General features: G+C 52.7%; 1 protein-coding gene across 8 annotated transcripts in view; it reads right to left on the reverse strand.

The window, feature by feature from the left end:
* The window catches only part of MTUS1 (microtubule associated scaffold protein 1), a 120893-nt gene that overhangs the window by 37179 nt on the left and 64156 nt on the right, over positions 1-19558 (reverse strand). For 7 of the 8 annotated variants that reach the window (XM_036762908.1, XM_036762905.1, XM_036762907.1 and 4 more), the window contains one exon: positions 15967-16017. In XM_036762908.1, the coding sequence (XP_036618803.1) occupies positions 15967-16017 (51 nt within the window). Of the gene's footprint in view, positions 1-8324; positions 8688-15966; positions 16018-19558 lie in introns of those variants that run through there. The other variant, XM_036762912.1, reaches the window with a different exon arrangement.

Consider the following 19558-nt stretch of genomic DNA (forward strand, 5'->3'; position numbering starts at 1 on the left):
AACTGAACCAAAGGTAAGGGTGGGCAATTGGACCCTGACTCTCTGTTGGCCAGCACCTGGTGCTTGAGGTGCACTGGGGAGGTGAGTCTTTGGTGGCCACAATTCTGAGGGAGGCTTTTTCCTGGCTCCCAGACAATGCTTCCAAATGAGCTGGGGGAAGGCGATGGGCTTTGGTACCCAAGGGGTGGAATCAAGATCCTCCAAGGGAAAGGCAGGTAAGGTACATGATAAAACAAGAGAGAGAAGACCTCCAGCCATCCGGGGCTGTTCCATGGGGAAGAGGGAGCCAAGGAATCCTTTCGGCTGAGCCAGAAACTGGAGGTTGTGAAGATACCAGCATGGCAGCAGTGCAGCAGCAGCCACCAGAAACCACAGTGGGGCAAGCGTTAGCACAGCAGCAGGCAGAGATGATGGAAGCAGTCAGGAAAAGGCCCGTGCCACCTTCCCTAGAACACAGCGGCAGCCTCACGGCATCAGAAGCAGGACCAGACTACACAGATTCCCTATGCTTGTATGCCCCTCCATGTGAGACTCACACATGTATTTACTTGTTAGCGAGGTCACTCCAGTTTAAGGAGAATGTGTTTTATGGAGATTTCTCTTACCTTGTCATTTCATAAAATGACTTTGTTTTGAACTAATTCTGCCTACTGGCTGATTACTAAAGGTACACATGAAGGCAGGGGCTCGTGAGCTCTGGTTTTAGGGATGCCATGGCCCTGGGCACCTATTCCTTGGGAAGTCACTATGCTAGCAAGGAGCACCACCAGACCCCAGGTCTAATGGCCTCACACTCAGGTTTGTTCTCCATGAGCTGGAGGTGTCTGGTGCATCATTTTATCGTACAGCTCTGATACACCAAATATCTATTGTTGCACGCCTTGAGCGCTCTCTCAATGGACATATCACAGGTACGAAGTGAAGAGGCTGGATCTGACGGCCTCTGGGGTCCTTTCCAGCTCCATCTCACAGCCCTCTATGACTTCCACAGTCTGCTGTGCCTAGACAATTCATCCCTCGGCATCCCCATCCACCTGGGGGGCAGCTTGCACTGACCTGCCTGGCCAGCCTGGTCATCAGACATAGGCCTCTTGGCCCACATCCAAGGGATGACCCACTTAGGAAGCAGGATCCATGAGCTTGGCCTCAGTTGGCCTCACTGTGGGCAGCCCCTGGGACCCCTTCCACACTGCAGGGCACAGTAATATCATGGCCTGGCTTGGAGGCTCAGCTATTTCTGAGACAAACAGTTTCTGCTGATATGGTTTGACAACAGGGGCACAGAAACCACCAGTGTTTTTTTCGGAGCTTGAGGAAGAGGCCTTCAACAAATTCCTCATAGTTTCCTTCCATCATCATAGCAAGACAATGGTGGCATTTCAGAGGCAATGCTGCAGAAGCAGTGGAAGGGGAAGAAGGGAGGTGGGGGGGAGAGGAAAAGCAGAAGCAGCACAGCAGCAGCAGCATTTTGCCTCCTTGCTCCCTTCCTAATTACAAGCATTTGCTTTCATATGAATCTGTGTGTTTATCCACAATGTATTAAAAGAAGTAAAGGTGAGAATTAAAGGAGAAACAGACAAAATGGAAGACAAAAAGACTACAGAATTGGTTGATGAAAATCTCCTTTGAAAAGACTAACAAAAAGCTGTCAGCCAATCTGAGGAGAATGAGGAGGGAGGAAAATAAACTGACAAAATAAAAGTGAACAAGGTAAAGTCACAACCAACGGAGAAGAAATAAAAAGAATTTTATATGTAATTATATGCTAAGGATTGAGAAGAAATGACCTTTAAAAATATAACATGCCAAAATCAACAAAACATGAAGTGGAGTTGTAACCAATCCAACCTGAGGAAAACAAATTTGATCAGATGCAAAGGAACGACCAAAGGTGAAGGGAACCCAATCCCCAAGTAACTTGATCTAATCAATCAACTAACAAGCATTTATTAAGTGCCTATTATATGCCTGGACCTATGATTTTTTAAAACTGCTGGTGGATTTTCTCAAACATTTAAATGCAATTAATAGTTAGGGATAACCAAAAACTGAGAAAGAAAACATTCCACAAAACTCATTTTTATGAGACAAATATAGCCCAATAATACCCATATCAACAAAAGGCAACAATGAAAATTAAAAAAAAAATAAAACCCCAGCATAAAACTGCAATAATATATTCAAAAAACCATCTGCTATGACCAAACAGAACTTCTATCAGTGATACAGAGACAATTCAGCATCAGAAAAGCAATTAAGAGGAATTATCATATTCAAAACAATACCCTAAACCTCAAGATTCCATCAGTAAGTGCAGAAAAGGCCTCTAACAAGGCACGACACTCATTTACGCTAAAAACCCTACAAAGCACAGACACAGAAGAGCTATTTTTAATGTGATAAAAAAGTATCTCTCTAAAACCTAAAGCTAATATTATTTATAATAGGGAAATAACAGAAGCTTTGTAAATAAACCAAGTAGTAAAGTAAATGTTATTTGACGTAATTCTAGTAATAGCAATTAGAACATGAGACCAGAGGGAAAAAACAGTAACAAGGAGGAAATACAATTGCCCCTAATTTCCTGATGAGATGATGGTTTAATTAAAAAATTGCAAAGAACCGTCAAAGAGAGACAATTGATAGTTTTGGCAAAACAGCTAGATACAAAATAAGTCCACAAAAATCAAGAGCATTTCTTTGTAGTGATAATAAATTGGAGGAGGAAATAATAGAAAGGAAAGTCCCATTAAAAATACTTACAACATACATAAACTATCTGGGAGTGGGTCTCAAGACTTAAATAAACAGAAATATGATGCTTTGTAAACACACTGAAATGGCATCCATAATTGGAGGGATATTCATTGAACATGGTTGGGCTGTGCCAATAGAATAAAAATGATGAAGTTAAAGTTAATTTACAGACTTAGTGCTATAGCAAATGAACAAAGGCATAATTTCATTGAGTTAGGCCAAACAAAAAGACTCAGTTGGAGGAAAACAAGTTCTAGAATCTCAAATAATGAAACAAATAGGAACGCTCAGACCTCAATTATATTATAAAGCGGCGCTCATCAAAACTATTTGGTATTGGTTAAAAAAAATACAAAGTAGATCAGCCAAGCGGACTCAGCAACGAATGAACTCAATGATCTGATACTTGACAAAGTCACAAACACAGATGACTCGGGGGAAGGAAAACAGGGCAGCGACTGGGCCGGATTTAGGGTTAGACCAATCTACTATAATAAGCCCGGAATAGACATGTGACTGGAATATTAAACAAGACACTACTGAAGAAGGGGGAGAGGAAGGAGGAGGAAGACAGTCAGGTATCTTTCACAGCTCAAGGGATCACAAAAGGTAAAAGAGACCATTTTGGGCAAACAAAATCAACGCTGCCAAGATAAGGGAAGGGAAGATGTGGATAGGGGAGGAAGAATTTCCACTTGATAAGGGTTTAATATCTAAGGGATGTAGGAAAGTGGCACAGATACAAGACCAAGAGCCATCCATCCACAGATGCGGTTAAAAGATAGGAACAGTTTCCAAAAGAATAATTACAAACTATTAACAATGTGAAAGATTGCTCCAAATCACTAAAAATAAGAGAAATGCACATTAAAATATCTCACAAAAGTTTTCTGGTTTTGGATGGGTCCAATGATCCTGAAAAGTGATGTGAAATTATGCTAAAAATGTAGCTAAAACATCCATAACCTTTGCCCCGGGGATCCCACTGCTCAGCAGATACCAGAAGGAGTTCAGACCCAGAAAGGCATCACATAGATACGCCAACACAGCAGCTTGTGCGTGCCTGTGTGCATGCCTGATGTTCTGGGGCCCCCAAGGCATGGGAGTGTGCTACAAGCTGGAAGGGACCTCAGCAGCCACCTAGTGCTATCCCCTGATCTTACAGAGAGGTGGAGGGCGGTGGAAGGATTTACCCTGATGGCACAGGGATCAGTAGAGTAATAACGTGACAATATTGATGGTTAGCGTTTATACAGCGCTCGAAGGTTTACAAAGGGCTTTACATGTTACTTCATTTGAACCCTATGAAATAAGTGCTATTATTGGACCCATCTTACGGACAAGGAAACTGAGGCTGGGAGTTTAGTGACTTGCTCCGGGCGACCCCACTAAGGAGCATGTGCGGTAGATTTGGACCGCTGCCCACACCCAGCAGAGCCCAGCTTTGTCTGGGTCTCAGAGTGAACAATGCCCTTGTACAAAGGTTTCAGAGGGCGTGCCCTTCAACGCCCAAGGCTCACCCAGGGCCCAGGAAGGGTGGCACAGACTCGGGCAGCCATGGGCTTTATTTATTCATGCTTGGCTCCACACGCCTGCTGGCTGTTACTCTGGCAACGTACCATGTTTGGGCTGTGGCGACAATAACCATGGTACCATTTGTTCATTTCCTTCAGGTTTGTCACAAAAATAGTAAGCTAGCCTCCAAGGCTGGCCTGACCCGGAGGAGAGGAGGGAGGGCCAGGGTGGATGCCTTCCTAAGCCCTGGCTGACACCAGTGCCCAGGGAGAGGTGCTGGTCAGAGTGAAGACACCTACCTCCCCTGGCCCCAGCAGCCTCACTCCTGGCCCTCCCTCAGCACAGGTGCTGATCATCTGGGGCTGCTGAGCTCAGGGGCTAGAACTTGGCAGGGATGAAGCTGGCCTGAGGGCAGAGGCCCTGGTGGGAGGGGAGGGTCAGGGATCCCCAACTTGGAAATGGAAGCCAACCTTGGGTTCAGGAACATGGTATCCAGGAAAAAGCACTGGGCTTGGAGTCACAAGGCCCTGTGCCATTTATAAACTGTATGGTGGTAGGTAATCAGCTTCATTTCTCTCAACCATAAAATAAGAAAACCAGTACAGCTGCACATGTGTGCCTTCCAGGTAGGGGCGGGGTCAGAGGAGAGAGGGGCTCATACCAAGAGCTCCGGCTCCATCTGCAGATTTAGATCACAGATGACACGCAGCATCTCACACACGGACTGCTGCACCCGTGTCTGCTGGGCCTGGGGGATTCTGGGAGAGGCTTCCTCCAATGCACGTTCCCACTCCCGTCCCACAGCGGGGACTCGGGTAGGCTAACTTGTGCCTCCAGCTCAGTGATGCATAGAGGGATGGACAGGCCTCTGCCAAGGCCCTTCTCTGCAGAGAATAGCTTTTAACAGCCCAGGGGAACGGACCTGGGCACAGAGGGATTAAACAGGGCCACTTCCTTAAGGGAGAGCCTCCTTCTACCTTCCCCCACAAGCCATCCTGGTATTTTCTGAATGGAAGAGCGCATCCCTTTGGAGGTCACTGGGGCTCAATGAGGTAGGCATGTCTTACAGAAGAAGCTGCCCACTGGAGCACCTGGAGCCAAGCATGAGGTGAGGATTCTGCCCCCTGGGTCCTCCCTACACCTCCCCCAGCTGTCATTCCTCCCCTTCACAGCCAAAGCCCTAGAAAAGACCATCTACACTGCGTTCCTCCAGAACCACTCCTCAGAACCCCCTGTGCTCTGGCTTTTGACCTCACGCTGCTGAAGCTGCCCCTTCCAAAGCACTGAATCTCTGACCAATCCACAGACTTTTCTCAAGCCTAATGCCCCTCAACGGCAGTCTCTCTGTAGCCTTTGATGCTGTGAATGCCTCTCTCCTGCTGGACACTTGCTGCTCTCTCCTTCTCCAACCCTCCTGCTCCACGTCTGCTCCTGGACCTCCCTCCAGATCATGTCCAGTCACTGTATAGATGTCCATGTACGTATGGGGGATGGCGGGCAAGGATCGCTGCATTTCTCTCTATCTCTGGCAGTTTACCCAAATCTTAAAAGTATGATTTTGACAGGCAGTGATGGGCGATGGGTCTCCCCATGGATGGAACACCAGGGTTGGTGGCTGTGGGCAAGAGTGAAGACTCAATCTGGGTAAGAGGTAAGGGTGGGAAGGGAAGAGGCCAGACTGTTTACAGTCTTGGCTACCAGTCTGAGGAATCTGGGCCTTGGGGAGCCAGGAAAGGGACCCAGCATGACTCAAGCTTCCTTCATCTGTCCTGGAGGGGACAGAACAGGAAGAGAGAGACCTGCTGGGCTAAGATCACCAGCATCCAGGGGAAGGTGCGGAGGCTCCAGCTTAAGCAGTGGCCAATGGAACAGAGAATGATGCACGGATTCAAGAATCGCTGCGCAGGGACGTAGGCCTAGAGGCTGAGGGGACGGCGGGGGTCCCCTCAGCACTAGTGTGAGGAGAGGCAGCCGGGGACACAGCACCAGACTGGAGTCAGGGCAGCGGGGCTCAAATCTCACCCCTGCTCCATCCCTGAAGGGCCTTGGTCAAGTCCTCTGCCCCCCAGAGGCAGGACTCGCTGGCCTCCAAGGTCCCTCCCAGCTCAGCCCCAGAGATCTGTCCCAGACACGTCCTGTTTAGGACACTGGTGCAGCAGTAGACTGAATTGGGGGTCAGAGGCTTCCCAGCATCAGGCCATTTCAGGCCCAGAAGGCACTTACAGACAGGAAATCTGTGGAAGACTTCTCCACAAAGCCAGATCCAAACAGAGCAGGAGCCCCTGCCTGAGCCTGGGCAGCAGAGAGATGTCCCACCTGCTGTGCCAGGTGGGCAGGGGCCCAGGGGCCCTTCTTCCTGACTCACTCAGCTACACCCAATGGGGATGGGGAATGGGGGCAGGGTGCAGGAAACAGCCAGCGCGATTGAAGCTCCTAGGAAGCCTCAACTGGTGGCCAGCCCACAGAGCCAGGCAGGTTCTCAGAAAAGGCTTCCTCCTTACTTCTGCAAACAGGAGCTTCTCCCTAGTAGACAGAAAGTCCTTTCTGCCATCACGAGTGGCTTTTGTCCTGACACTGCCATCACTCGAACCCAGGCCCTGTGACTCTGGCTGCAGCCCTCCTTGTGTTAGAGGCCAGCTGCCCTCACCTGAATGGGGGTTTGAGCCCAGCCCAGACCAAGGCAAAAGCTTCCAGGCCAACAGATAATCTAAGGGGCAGTGAGGAGGGATCCAGAGAAAGACTTTCATCTCTCAATCAATCTCTCAGTGTCTCCTCTGAGCTATCCTGGATCCCAGCTCCTCCAGCTGCAGGATGGTAAAGTCTAAGAAAACCGATCATCACAACTGCAGTCAAGTGAGCCCCCCCCCCCACCCCCTGCCAAATGTCTTTATGTACACTCAAATCAGAGGGGTTGTCAGGGGCTGAGGAAGGAGGGAGTCAGGACTGTCTGAAACCCAAGGAAATGAAGCTGTTACCACTGGGGGTCAAGGTCAGTCTCTGTGACCCCCTGATGTAAAAGGCCATCAAGCCTGGATGGGGGTCCTCAAGGTGAAACCTCCATTTTACACCAGGAGAGGCAAGTCTGCCTGCCGCCACACCTGGCCACAGAGAGAGATGAGGAGGGGGCAGTTGGTGGCACATTTGTACCCAGCTCAGACTTTGGAGTGGTCGGGACAGTTAGGAGATGGCGGGGGGAGAACCAGGCCCAGAGAAAAAGCCTGCTCCCGAAGCACAACAGCTAAGCCTTCAGAAACATCCCCCAGGGAGGAGCTGAGAGAGAGAAAAACAAAGTCGGCCCTGGGGAGGATCTGGCCCCAGAAGGAGAGGAAGGATTCCAGTGTGTGTGTGCATGGCTGCACCCACAGGGCTGGGGGACAGCTCCTGTCAGTGCTGTGACCATCAGAGGAAGCTCGCCCACCACATGGGCAAGAGACACCCCTGACTAACCGCTCCAGCCATCTTGAATGAGGGGAAGGGGCCCCTGCATCTTAAGCAAAGAGCTCAGTTTGCAATCTGTAGCCTGCAAAACATATTACATTTGATCCTGTCTCCAGCACAGACTAAATGGAACACAGATGGAGAGCAGCAGAATTCTGCCATACTAAAGTCTGTGGCCAACTTCTCTCTTGAGAAACTCCCACCCCTGGCCAGGGCTGCCAAGCCCCAGAGAGAAAAGGCATCTCGCTCTCATCTAAGGGCAGGGAGGAATCCAGCCCTCCTCCATCTATGCCAAGGAAAACAAGACTACCGATCCTGGTCTCCAGGCCCTCTGGGGAAGCACAGGAGAGGAGGAGGAGGAGGAGGAGCATGGTGCTAGGATAGGCCAGCCCGCAAGAGGCCCAGCAAAGGGGGCAGGAGGAAGCATCCCAGACCCCCTTGCCTGGCCAAGGACAGAGCCTGGAGCAGCCCTCTGAGCCGGTGAATCAGTGAAGCCTCGGTCCATGAACAGACACTGTCCCTCTCCTCCATCCGTCCCCAGCTCAGAGCCGTCCCTGATGAGCAAACCAGCAAGCCACCCCCAAACCTAAGCCGGCAAGAGCAGAGGCACCGACCTTCATGGAAAATCAAAGCACTCTTCCTGAACCCCGATGGGAGCCGGAGATTCCGCAGCAAGCCCTTGGCAGTCAGACGTACGTGCATGTTGGACAAGGAAAATCTGGGCAGCAGGAGCATGTCTTCTGGAAGATGTGGGCAAGCAGCAGCCCCCGTGGACCATCCCCTGCCACCTGTGAGAGCCTGGCTCTGGAGAAGGCCAAGCGAGTCCCCCTGGACAGCCCAGGGAAGAAGCTCCCGAGACAGCCCAATGCTCCCAACAGCTGCTTCCTCCTCTCGATGTGGCCCAGCCGTGACACTCGATCCTGACTCCAGCTGCTCTGGGCTGTTTGGCCCCCAACCGCTGGATTACATCACACTGTGCAGGCTGCTCTGTTATGGGGCTCATTAGGGACGTTCTTGGGGAGGAGGAGGAAGAGGGGGGTGGTCACGCCAGCTGTGTGTATAAATACCAGCCAATAACGGGCCGGATCCTGTCACCAGGCTTCGGAGCAGCCCAAGGGAAAAGGCCTTTTGCCCTCCGGGAGCCAGATGCTTCTATCCTCAACACACGAAAGGACCATCCGTCCCTCTGCTGGACAACTCACTGATTGGACCCCCGTTTGCCAGTCCCTGGGAAGGACCACTGGACTGTGGGCCGATGACCTCCACACAATACAAAGCCAGCTACAGGGGCCACACATTGGCACAGCCCACAAACAGCTGGTGGAAGCTTCCTCTGTCCCAGCATCTCACCTTGTGTCACTTGGGCTGGGGAGGGGCTAGAAATGGGCTTTCTTCCCGGACAGAGGGAAAGAAAGGATGTGGAAGCCTGAGGAGTGGTCTGTATTCCCTCAACATGTGGCAAAGCTTGAAATCACCCAAAACACACAGCGTCTGTCCATGAAAGAATAAATTACCTTCCAAACACGGTTTGCCAGTTAGATCTCAAATATTCATGAAAGCCTCATGACATTCCAGGTCCAGTGCCCACTTAGCCCCAAGGTTACGATGACAACACAGGGGTCTCTGCCCACAAGGAATGGCAAGTCCCCATCATGCAGGACCACTCAGGCTAAGATGAGGAAGAATGAAGGGAAGGGGAGTGAGGACAATCTCGATGGTCTTTGCTCCCTGCCCAGTAGGCACCAAGTTCTCTCAGTCTTCCTCATTGGCCCCTTCCTCCCATCTCTCAGTTGGGCCCCAACTGAGAAGGCATCAGGCTGGGCCTGGCCAGCACCCAAGTAATGCATGGGCCCGTGTGTTCTGACCCAATCCACTGGAGTGGGCAATGTTCCTGGTGGGCAAACATGGCCAACAGCAGAGAGTGGTCAGAAGCAGGGTCCTAGGCAGAAAGAGGTGCCTGGAACCACAGAGGCCAAACTGCCCATTTTCCAGAGGGTGGAGGAAGCACAATTGGGCCAGGGTCACACAGGAGGATCAAGGAGCAGCACTAAACTTTGGCACCAGGGCTTGGGACGCTAAACCCTGTGCTCCTAACCCTCACAGAAGTCACAGCTCATTGCATGCTCTCCCGTGTCTACACAAGCCTTAGAGAAAGGGCTCTTTGTGGGCCAAGTACAGACCACCTGCTGACAGCCGGGCAGCAGCAGCAAGCACAGGATGCCCATGCTGGCAAGAAGGGGCTCCTCTGGAGGAACAGACGCCTGCTCCAACATGCTCATGTACAGGAGAGGTGGAAAAAAGGCAAAGCATCTTTCAGGAGATTCCTGGGCTTTCCCAAACACCATCTGCCACCTGGTGGAAGCAGCCAAGTATGGGGAAAGCAGCCACTGGCAGCTTCAGAAAACCAGGGCAAGGAAAGTGAGGCCACGCGGCCTGAAATCTGGGTCATCCGTGACCAAAGGACCTCAGGCAGAGCTGGGAGGGACCACAGAGGTCGTCAAGTCCACCCCCCGCCTTGTCTGAGAGAGGCCCAGGATGGGCAAGGGACTCGCCCAAGGTCACAGGGCTGCTATTAGATGCCAAATCCAGTGTCCCTTGGGGGTGGAGCAGAGAAGGACAGCTTTACGTTATTGGCCAGTGAAAAACAGGTAGAAGAGTAAATTAAATTGACTTGTGGTTCATCCATGAGGCTTTGCTCTTGCTGGTCAATCCATGTCATCTTTTCCAAAGCCAGATGGAGGGAATTATGCACCTGTCCAGGTGCCAGCTCCTGAAATTTTACAAAGCCAGAAATGCCTGAGCATCACAAGGGCGAACATCTTTTTAAAATCAATTACTCTGATTCTGGCACCAAATTAGAGTGAGCCAAATCTCCAGAAAGGAGCTGAGCCTGCCACCTCGGACGCACGAGAGGGCAAGCAGGGGACGCCACCGCCTGTTTGTCTGTTATGTGTACTTAGAGACCGATCCAAAGTGAATGTGCTCCTTCATCTACAGGCCTCTGATAAAGAAGATAGATACAAGCCTTCTCTACCAGAGCCAGTTCCCCAAGGCTGGAGGATGTGGAGTCAGCCAGCAGATTTTGGTTTAAGGAGCATTCATCACAGACACACACACATGCATGCACCCACACACGCGCACACGCACACCCTGGTAAGACACACCGAAGGTTGGGACTGGAGTCAGGAGACTCCAATTTCGACCCTGCTCTGATGCTCACTAGCCGTGTGACTCGGACAAGCCCTCTCTTCTCTAGGTCTCAGTTTCCCTATCCTCTATATCCGCCCTACCTGCCTCACAGTGGCCCAGGAAGGAAAGACCTTTATATACCCCAAGTTACTATATAAACCAGGATCGTGGTGAGGTGGTGTACGCAGGACACACTTCAAAGTTTACTCTCCATCAAAGTTTCTCCACTGCTTCCTTAAGTCTGGATAATCCACAAGCCCTGATCTGTTGTGTTTGACAGTGTCTGAGTTGCAAATGCTCACCCTGAACATTTAACAATCAGCTTTCTCTCAAACTAGGATGAGCTGGCTCAGCATTGCTTTGGGACCCCTTGGAGTCTTTTCTTCAGCTCATCATCTAAAAATCCCATCTCGGGCCTTCTTTCTAATTCCTGCTCCTCCCCTTCCTTCAGCTCACACCTTTCTCTCTTACCCCTCTCCCACACCCCTTCTCTTCTGGAGCATCTCATACGGGTATAAATGCCCCTTCTCTGATGCTGGCAGGGGTCCGAGTCCGCACGGACTGACTTGATTTGGGAGGGTGCGCTGAGCCCTTTGGGGGACCCGGAGGCCTCTATACCAGGTAGTCACCAGCTTCAGCGACCCCCCTGGTGGTCAGGACGGCACTTAGTGCCTGATGAGACCAGTCAGGGTCCCCTGAAGTCCTGGGTCTCATGGCCTTTGAGCACACAGTGACACCAGCTCTGCCACCTCCTCTGTCCCCGCTCCAGTTAGCCAGCACCTCCTTTTCCTGGTAGGGCAGAAATGTCAATGTTGACCGACTCCATCCCTCCTTCCTCAACAAGGCTATTAACCTTCTGGTCTCTGGATGAAGGCTCATGCTGACAATGCCAACAGGCCCTCTGAGAACTATGGGGCCTCTTCTCACCCTCCCACCACTGTCAAGGCCAAAGCCCCAGGGGGAGGCCCAGGACCCAGAGCCACGAGAGTCCTAGTGAGTGGCCACAGGCACTAGAAAGTGGAATCCCATCTGTCCAGTTCTGTCCTTCATTAATACAGACACAAGTGAGTGGCAGGAGGACGGAAGTGCCAGCGTGACATCCAGAGGGAGGCCAAGCCATGCAGAGAGGTGAAGGCTCCATCATAATCTGGATGATCACGGTACAAACAACCACCCCCCACTCACACAAAGCCCCATCTCAGGCAGGCCCCTCCCTCTGGACATTCCCCTGCAGCAGACTGGGCCTGCTCTTTGGGCCAACAGCGGCTCAGGCTGAAACTTCAGTGACTCGGGGGACACTCTGAATGGGGAAAGGGAGGGGGGGGAAGAGAAGGAGGGGGAAGAGGAAGGGAGGAGGAAGAGAAGGAGGGGGAAGAGGAAGGGAGGAGGAGGAAGGCAAAGAGGCTGAAGGCATCACTTTGAAAGGTGAACTCTGAAGCAGCCCAAAAACAACTCCTTAGTGGGGCCATTGTGCTTAAATACTTATCCAAGTTAATTTGGTCTGTGGGGACCAAACTCTCTGAATACGTTATTTTTAAAAATACCCACATCAGCCCCCAGAGATGTCTCCTGACTCTTATAGTCTTGGGAGAGACCTTTGAAGAGGAGGCAGGGAGGTGCCAGGGACAGACGGCTAGCTCAGGAGTCAGAAGACCCGAGTTCAAATCCCACTGTGCTTAGGTAATGCCTCTGTCAGCTAGGGCACATCCCATAGCTTCCCCGAGGGTTGTTTTCCTTCCACATCGAAAGCCCCCATCCTAGGACCCCAGCCTGATCCCCTGTTCCTTTGAGAGAGGCTGGGTTCTATTAAGCAGAAGCTGCTCTGCCATGACCCTGCAGGATATAAACAGACTGTACTAATGACAGGACTGAACCAGCCACTTGGAAGACATCATTCCCGTCTATGAGTGGTGGGACCCTGGCCCTCCCCCAGCTCACGCGCTGAGACAGACCCAGGCCACGGGCAGGCCAGCTGCTGACCCCCAGCAGCAGCAATCCCAGCATCCTTCCACTCAGTCATGGGAGTCCTAGCAGCTCCCCAGCCTGCCAGAGGAGCCATCAGGCCAGCTAGCCCGAGCCCCACTTCCTGAGGCTCCAAGGGGCCACCCCCCGGCTTCCGACACCCTGCATCTCCCAAACAGTATCATCAGGAGGCAGTTCTCCTGGATGGTGCCAGCCGACAGAGACGTCGGCTTTATTTAGTCAGTGCTGGCCCCCAGCTCAGATGTCAGAAGCCCAAAATACCTGCCCTTGCCACACCCCAGACTGTCTGGCCTTGCCACACAGAGACAGATTCTGCTTAGCTGAAGGACAACTTTGGGAAATTCAGCCCCAAAGGGGATGATCCAAAGACAGCCTGTTAGTGTTCTCCAGATGTGAGGAGGAGGGTCCATCAAAAGCAGCAAGGGAATCGATGGCTCCCGACCTCAGAGCATCCATCCAGCCCCTCGTTAAGAGCAGTGCCCTCAGTGCCAATTAATTAAGAAGATGCCCCAAGTCCTGATTCTTTTATAGAAGGAGACACCTTGTGACCAGTTACAGAATGAGCAATGAAAGGTGTAGACCAGTGTGAACAAGGCCAGAACCTCCCTAGTGAATCAGTCAAAGGCATAAGCTAAGCGTGAACAGCCTTAATCAATCTGGGAGGGGAAAAGCACTTCAAGCCATTGGATGAAATCAGGAGAAAACTGATCAAGATTGACCGGGAGAATTTGCCACATCCCTGGGCTTAGATGCCATAGGAGAAAGGATTCCAGCAGAAGGGAATTAAGCTTGCCTTGAGCAGACAAGGGCAGGGGGATGGAGGTGGTGAGGCCAGAAGGGTTCCACATTCCTCTCCCTCCTACTGGACCAGAAGACAATTCTGTGGGCAGAGTGGAAGAGCCGGCCCTCTGACTGGCACCAGTGGGCCCACAGCAGCAGTGGCTGAGCCAGGGACAAAGCAGGTACACCAAGGGAAGGCAGCTTCAGGACTGGATGAGGGCCTCAGCCCACAGACAACCACAAACACATACCCCAGGGGAGCCCCAGGAGAACTGCACAAGGGGAGAAAAGGGTTTCCAGAAGCCAGGAGCTACCACTTTATCACATGCACTCTCTAAGCTGGAGCCCACTCTCTCCAGAGACCCAGGAAGAGCATTTCCCTACCTCCCTACCCCCTGGTTTGGGAAATGGTGTACATTCTCTTCCCATGCCATCTCGGTAAATACCCCTTCCAAAGCCATTAGAGTTACTTCAAGAATCCTGGGAGAGAAGCAGCAAATACCCCCTGGGGTCCCCACCTGGAAACTCCCTCAAGGCTGGGAGAGTGATTTTCCAGCTATGGCTGTGGTCTTGTCTACTAAAGCAATCCTTCTTCACAGGAACATTTATAAAGCCTCCCTTCATGTCCTTGAAAAGATGCAGAGGGAGAAGCACTATGGGGAGGGTACTGCACCCCGTCTGGTGTGACTGCTGGGCTGGCTTTTTCTTAGCCAGTTACAAGGGGAAGGCTCATTGTGAGGAGGGAGCTGAGGAGGAAGGGAAGGGAAGGGAAGGAGGAGGAGGAATTTCTGAAAATGACTGATATGTAAAAGGGCATTGATAAAATTTTTTTGAATTTTATTTATTTCTAAAGAGTCTAAATTTTTTTAAAAAGAGATCCTAGAATACAGTTCCTAAGAATCGTGCTTTCTCTACAAGTCAAGGAAAGGAGACTGTTCTCCTTGATAGTGTCCCTCCAGGATTGGGTTGCCCAGAATCACAAAGATGCCCTGTCCCACATCCCTTGGGCACTGAGAAGGGGTGGTAAGTACTCTTGACAGTGGGCACATACCTACCGGGCCATGGCACATACAAATCAATTCCCCAGCCACAGCTTCCCCCCATCCTCGCCCCAACACTTGGACACTTTCTGACCATTTTCAAACCTTGCCACCTGCCTCGGGCCCCTCACCCCCTGGGCTCTCACAGGCGAGCTTTCTCCTTATCTCAACAGAACAAGACCTGGCACTTCCCAAGCACATCTGGTACCATTCATTGACCACCCTCCACCGCAGCCCCCAGCCCCATTTCTGTCACTGTGTTCTTCTCGCCCATTAGAACACAACCATGGCTCCTTGTGTTTCTGTCCCTACAACTTGGCGCATCGCAGGCGCTCGATAAATGTGTGTTCCCTTCCCTTTCAAACGTACAAAGACGTAAACCTCAGCGGAAGGTCCTCCCTCCCAAGCCTCCCCATCTGCCCTCTAGCGCATGGGCAAAGCACTTCCAGGCCAGGCCACCAGGTGAGTGACCCACCATGATCAGTTGGAATCTCACAACCCCGGCTTCAGACAGACTACCCAAGACCCTGCTATTGGAAGAGAGCCCTGCCATTTCAACCCAATTCAACAGATGTAAAATGCTAGCGCCCCAAGTCCCAGAGCCTGCCGTCAAGGAGCTCCCATCCTACTGGCGAGAACCAGGGATACTTACGTGGGTAAGTAAATACAATGGGATTTTAGTAGGTGGCACGAAATAACTGGATGGGCCAAAATACAGAAAGTGGCACCTGGATGATGCTTGGAAGGAAATGGGACTCTAAGAGGTCAAGGCAAGGAGGGAGAGCCTGCCTGGCATGAGGCACAGCCTGTGCAAAGGAACAGAGATGGGCAATGGAAAGCATCATATGGGGAACAAAGAGCAAGAAGACCAGTCTGACTGGACCATGGCTCCTGGAGCTGGGACATGGACGTGGACTGGACACATCTGGAGAGAGAGACAGATCAGGAAGGGCTTTAAATGCCAAAAAAGAGGAGCGTGTGTTCTGTCCTAGAGGCACACGGGAGCCACTGAGGCTTCTCCAGCAGGGGAGTGGCCTCCTGGGCTCAGGCCCCATCTCTATGGCTAGCGTAGAGGCCCATGGGAAGGCCAGGCCACTGAAAGGCCAGAATAGGATGCCAGAGAGGCCTTGGAAAGTACTGTGGGCAGACCAAGATGACGGCAAATCCAGATCTATTCCACCCTCAGATGGATGGAAGGAAGCACGGATATGCATTTCTCCTCCAAACAGTCCCTGGAATGCACAGCATAAAAGTGGCCACTCACCTGTGCTAAGAACCGCAACCAGGCTGGGGGACACACTTTTCCTTGATGCACCTGGAAAAACCAAGAAAAATAGGTGAGTTACATATTTGCAGAATTTGTATGAGACACAGCAGCCCAGGACAGCCAGAACAGGGGCCTTCCACAGACAGCTGGCAGTGTGAGTCTGAGTCTGGGGGGAGAGCATGGCCAGGAGGACGGAGGGACGGCGGATGGGCGGGGGCACCACCAGGCTCCCCCTCGGCTCAGGGCTAAACAGCAAGGCTGGGGAAGAGGCTGACTGCCCACTTAGCAGCCACAAACAACGTCACCTCATCGACCGCCTTCCCGCCCGGCCCAGCCCCAGGATCCCGGAGCACCTGCCACCGTCCTTCACCTTCAGGACGGACAAGACACTCCCTGTGGCATGCCCTGAGAGCCAGCAAGGTCAGAAACCCCTTCAAAGCCTGGCTCACAGGTCAGCCAAGAGGAGGAGATGCTCCGAGGCACCTCTGGGAGGAGGGAAATCCAAAAACACAGCCAGAGGCCAGTGTCCAAACGCTGGCCCCTCCGTGTGCTGAAGATCACAGAGAGAGCTCGCCAGACACACATGTGTACATGTGTATATATGCGTGTGCGTGTCCTGGGCAGCTGTCCAGTGAAGCCTGCACGCCACCTTCTCAGAATAAAACCTTTTAGATGCCTACAGTAACACACAACTCAAATGAGAAGCCATTATCACGGCTAAGAGCGTGGTCTGCAAAGCGCTCTGAGGTTATTGTTTCTTCTGATCCCCACAACAACCGAGGGGAGCAAGCGCTATTACGTCCACTTTGCAGCTAAAAAAACTGCCCAGGGTCATCGGGTTAGTCTGAGGCTGAATTTGAACTCAGGTCTTCCTGACACCACCACACCACCAGCTGCCTCCCTACTGTATCTACCACCATAGAGGTGTTTTGCAGACCCCAAAGCACTTAAGAAATGGGGTGCAGACCACCTGGCCTCACAGCGGGTCCCCTGTCTCCAGCCCTTGGCCCATTCGCTCTGAAGGCCACCCTGGAGCAGCTCTGGTGGGTCAGCTCAACCCCTCCTCTTTCCACCCACCCCCCATTCAGCTTGGGAGCCTAGGGGCCCTGCCTGGGGGAGGGGTGGGTCAGGATGGTCAACACAGGGAGCCAGGGGCACCTCTGGGGGCCAGCTCACCCCACCCCATCAGCCTGGGAGCCCAGGGACCCTGTGTGGGGGAGGGGTGGGTCAGCACAGGGAGTCGGGTCATCTCTGGGAGCCAGGCCCATCGAGACCCACAGCCTCAGGGAGACTGAGCCTCTTCCTGCAGGCCCTGATCCTCACCAGACCAAAGTCCCACCACATTCCCCTCCAGCCTAAGCTGATGACTTCCCAAAAGCTGCTCCTCCTTCCTCTTCCCAAACAGTCACCCTCCACCCTGGGGGCCAGTGGTGGCTCTTGCCTGGGGGCTGCTGGGGGTCCTATGGGGCTTGGCCAGCAGAAGCCCTCCATTTAAATCCTTGCTGCAGCTGCTTGCTACCTGTACAACCTTGACTCAACGGCACTCTTGGCCTCAGTTTCTCTGCCTGGAAAATGAGGAGGGCATTACACAGATGACTGCTCTCCAGGGTCCCCTCCAGTTCTGAGGCCTAGGAAGTGATGAGGACTTTCCCTTGGTCCTTCGCCAAAGGCCTAGGGCCTGGCTTTTCCTCACACTGGCTGTGTCTTCCCTAGGACCCCATCCCTACACCATGTGGCACCCTGCTGATGGGTGACCAAAGAGCAAGGACCCCAAGAGGCTTAAGTCAGGAGGGCAGCTGCTCCATGCCACCCTCCAGCCCCTACTGCAGACGCTCTACCATCAGAGAAAATTTCATTCCAAGAACATCGTTGTGGGGGCTGGGACATAGAAAGACTGGAGACCTCTCCTCTCAAAGGAGGAGGAAGTCAGGAAGACGAGACTGTCACCCTCTCTGTCCCCCATCCTCCCCTTCACTTGTTCATGGGGAAAGGGATGGGGGCCAGACCTTAGACAGAGGTCCCCAGGAAAAGAGCCTTTGTCCCACCTCCTGTGGGATGCCAAGGCTTAGCGAGCGGCCATGGCCCCAGACAGGCACAGTACCTGCCCAGTCACCCAGGCAGCGTGGGACCCAGGGGGATAGGAAGCCAACCCTCCCGGCCTGGAGCTTACCAGCACCCGTAGAGGAAGCAGACACATGTAGACGGACCTGTGTATGAACACATGCATGTACACATGTACGTACATATAAACAGAACTATACCCAAGTATGCCTATACACAAATATACACATCTATGTATATAAATTCACACATTGGCCATACATCTTTCTGCGATCCTTCCGGCTCCCCCTAAGCAGTGGATTAAGGGGACATGACTTGGGGTGAGGCCAGGGGGCAATGGGGGTCCCTGCCCACTCCAAGAGCTCCTGCTGCCTGCTGGTTAAGCATTGGTACATCATAGGAGGAATGGACAGCATTATACCAGTCACGAGGGGCCCCTGTGATAGGGTTCAAGAAAACCTTTTACCACATGATCTAATGGGGGGGGGGTAAAAAAATCAAAGTAAAAATTTAAAAGGAAGAGAAAAGAAATTCAAACATTTATGGGGGCAGGGCAGGAATACAGAGGCCCTTTCCTGTTGTAACAGACGCAGGCGTTTTCCACGCCACCGCCCCTCAGACCCTAAACGTAAATCACTCTCCATCCCTGGATGCTGCAGCCGCTGGAGGGCACCGACCCACGCAGAGAAGCCAGCAGAAAGCAGGACAAGCTCTCCAGCCCAAGGCCTCCAGATGGAAATCCTGTGCCTGACATTGAGCATCTGCCAGGGAGTCAGAAGGCCTGGCTCCCTGGTCCTAGCGTGCCTTGTCTATGTGGGATGGAGGGGTGGGCCAGGCGGGCTGAGAGAAGGAGGCCAGGCTCCTGGTCCTAGCATGACCGCCTGTGTGGGATGGAGGGGTGGGCCAGGCGGGCTGAGAGAAGGAGGCCAGGCTCCTGGTCCTAGCATGACCGCCTGTGTGGGATGGAGGGGTGGGCCAGGCGGGCTGAGAGAAGGAGGCCAGGCTCCTGGTCCTAGCATGACCGCCTGTGTGGGATGGAGGGGTGGGCCAGGCGGGCTGAGAGAAGGAGGCCAGGCTCCTGGTCCTAGCATGACCGCCTGTGTGGGATGGAGGGGTGGGCCAGGCGGGCTGAGAGAAGGAGGCCAGGCTCCTGGTCCTAGCATGACCGCCTGTGTGGGATGGAGGGGTGGGCCAGGCGGGCTGAGAGAAGGAGGCCAGGCTCCTGGTCTTAGTGTGCCCACCTGTGTAGGATGGAGAAGTAGGCCCAGGCAGGCTGAGAGAAGACCTCCGGCTTGATGGGCTCCTGGCCTAGATGAGGGGGCACATGAGCCAGGAGCCTGGCCCTTTTCCCAGCTCCTCAAAGCCAAGGCAGAAGGTAAGGTTTCTGCAGGACAGCGCCCAGTGCCCCCCAGACTCATGACTCTCCCAAGCCCTGGACACCGAGCCTCTCCCATGTGGGGGACTCAGCAGAGACCTCAGGAATGAGGAATGAGAAGAGCGGACAGTTTCACGGCCCCTTGCGGGCTAG

The sequence above is a fragment of the Trichosurus vulpecula genome, chromosome 6 (genome assembly GCF_011100635.1).
Source record: "Trichosurus vulpecula isolate mTriVul1 chromosome 6, mTriVul1.pri, whole genome shotgun sequence".
NCBI lineage: Eukaryota > Metazoa > Chordata > Mammalia > Diprotodontia > Phalangeridae > Trichosurus > Trichosurus vulpecula.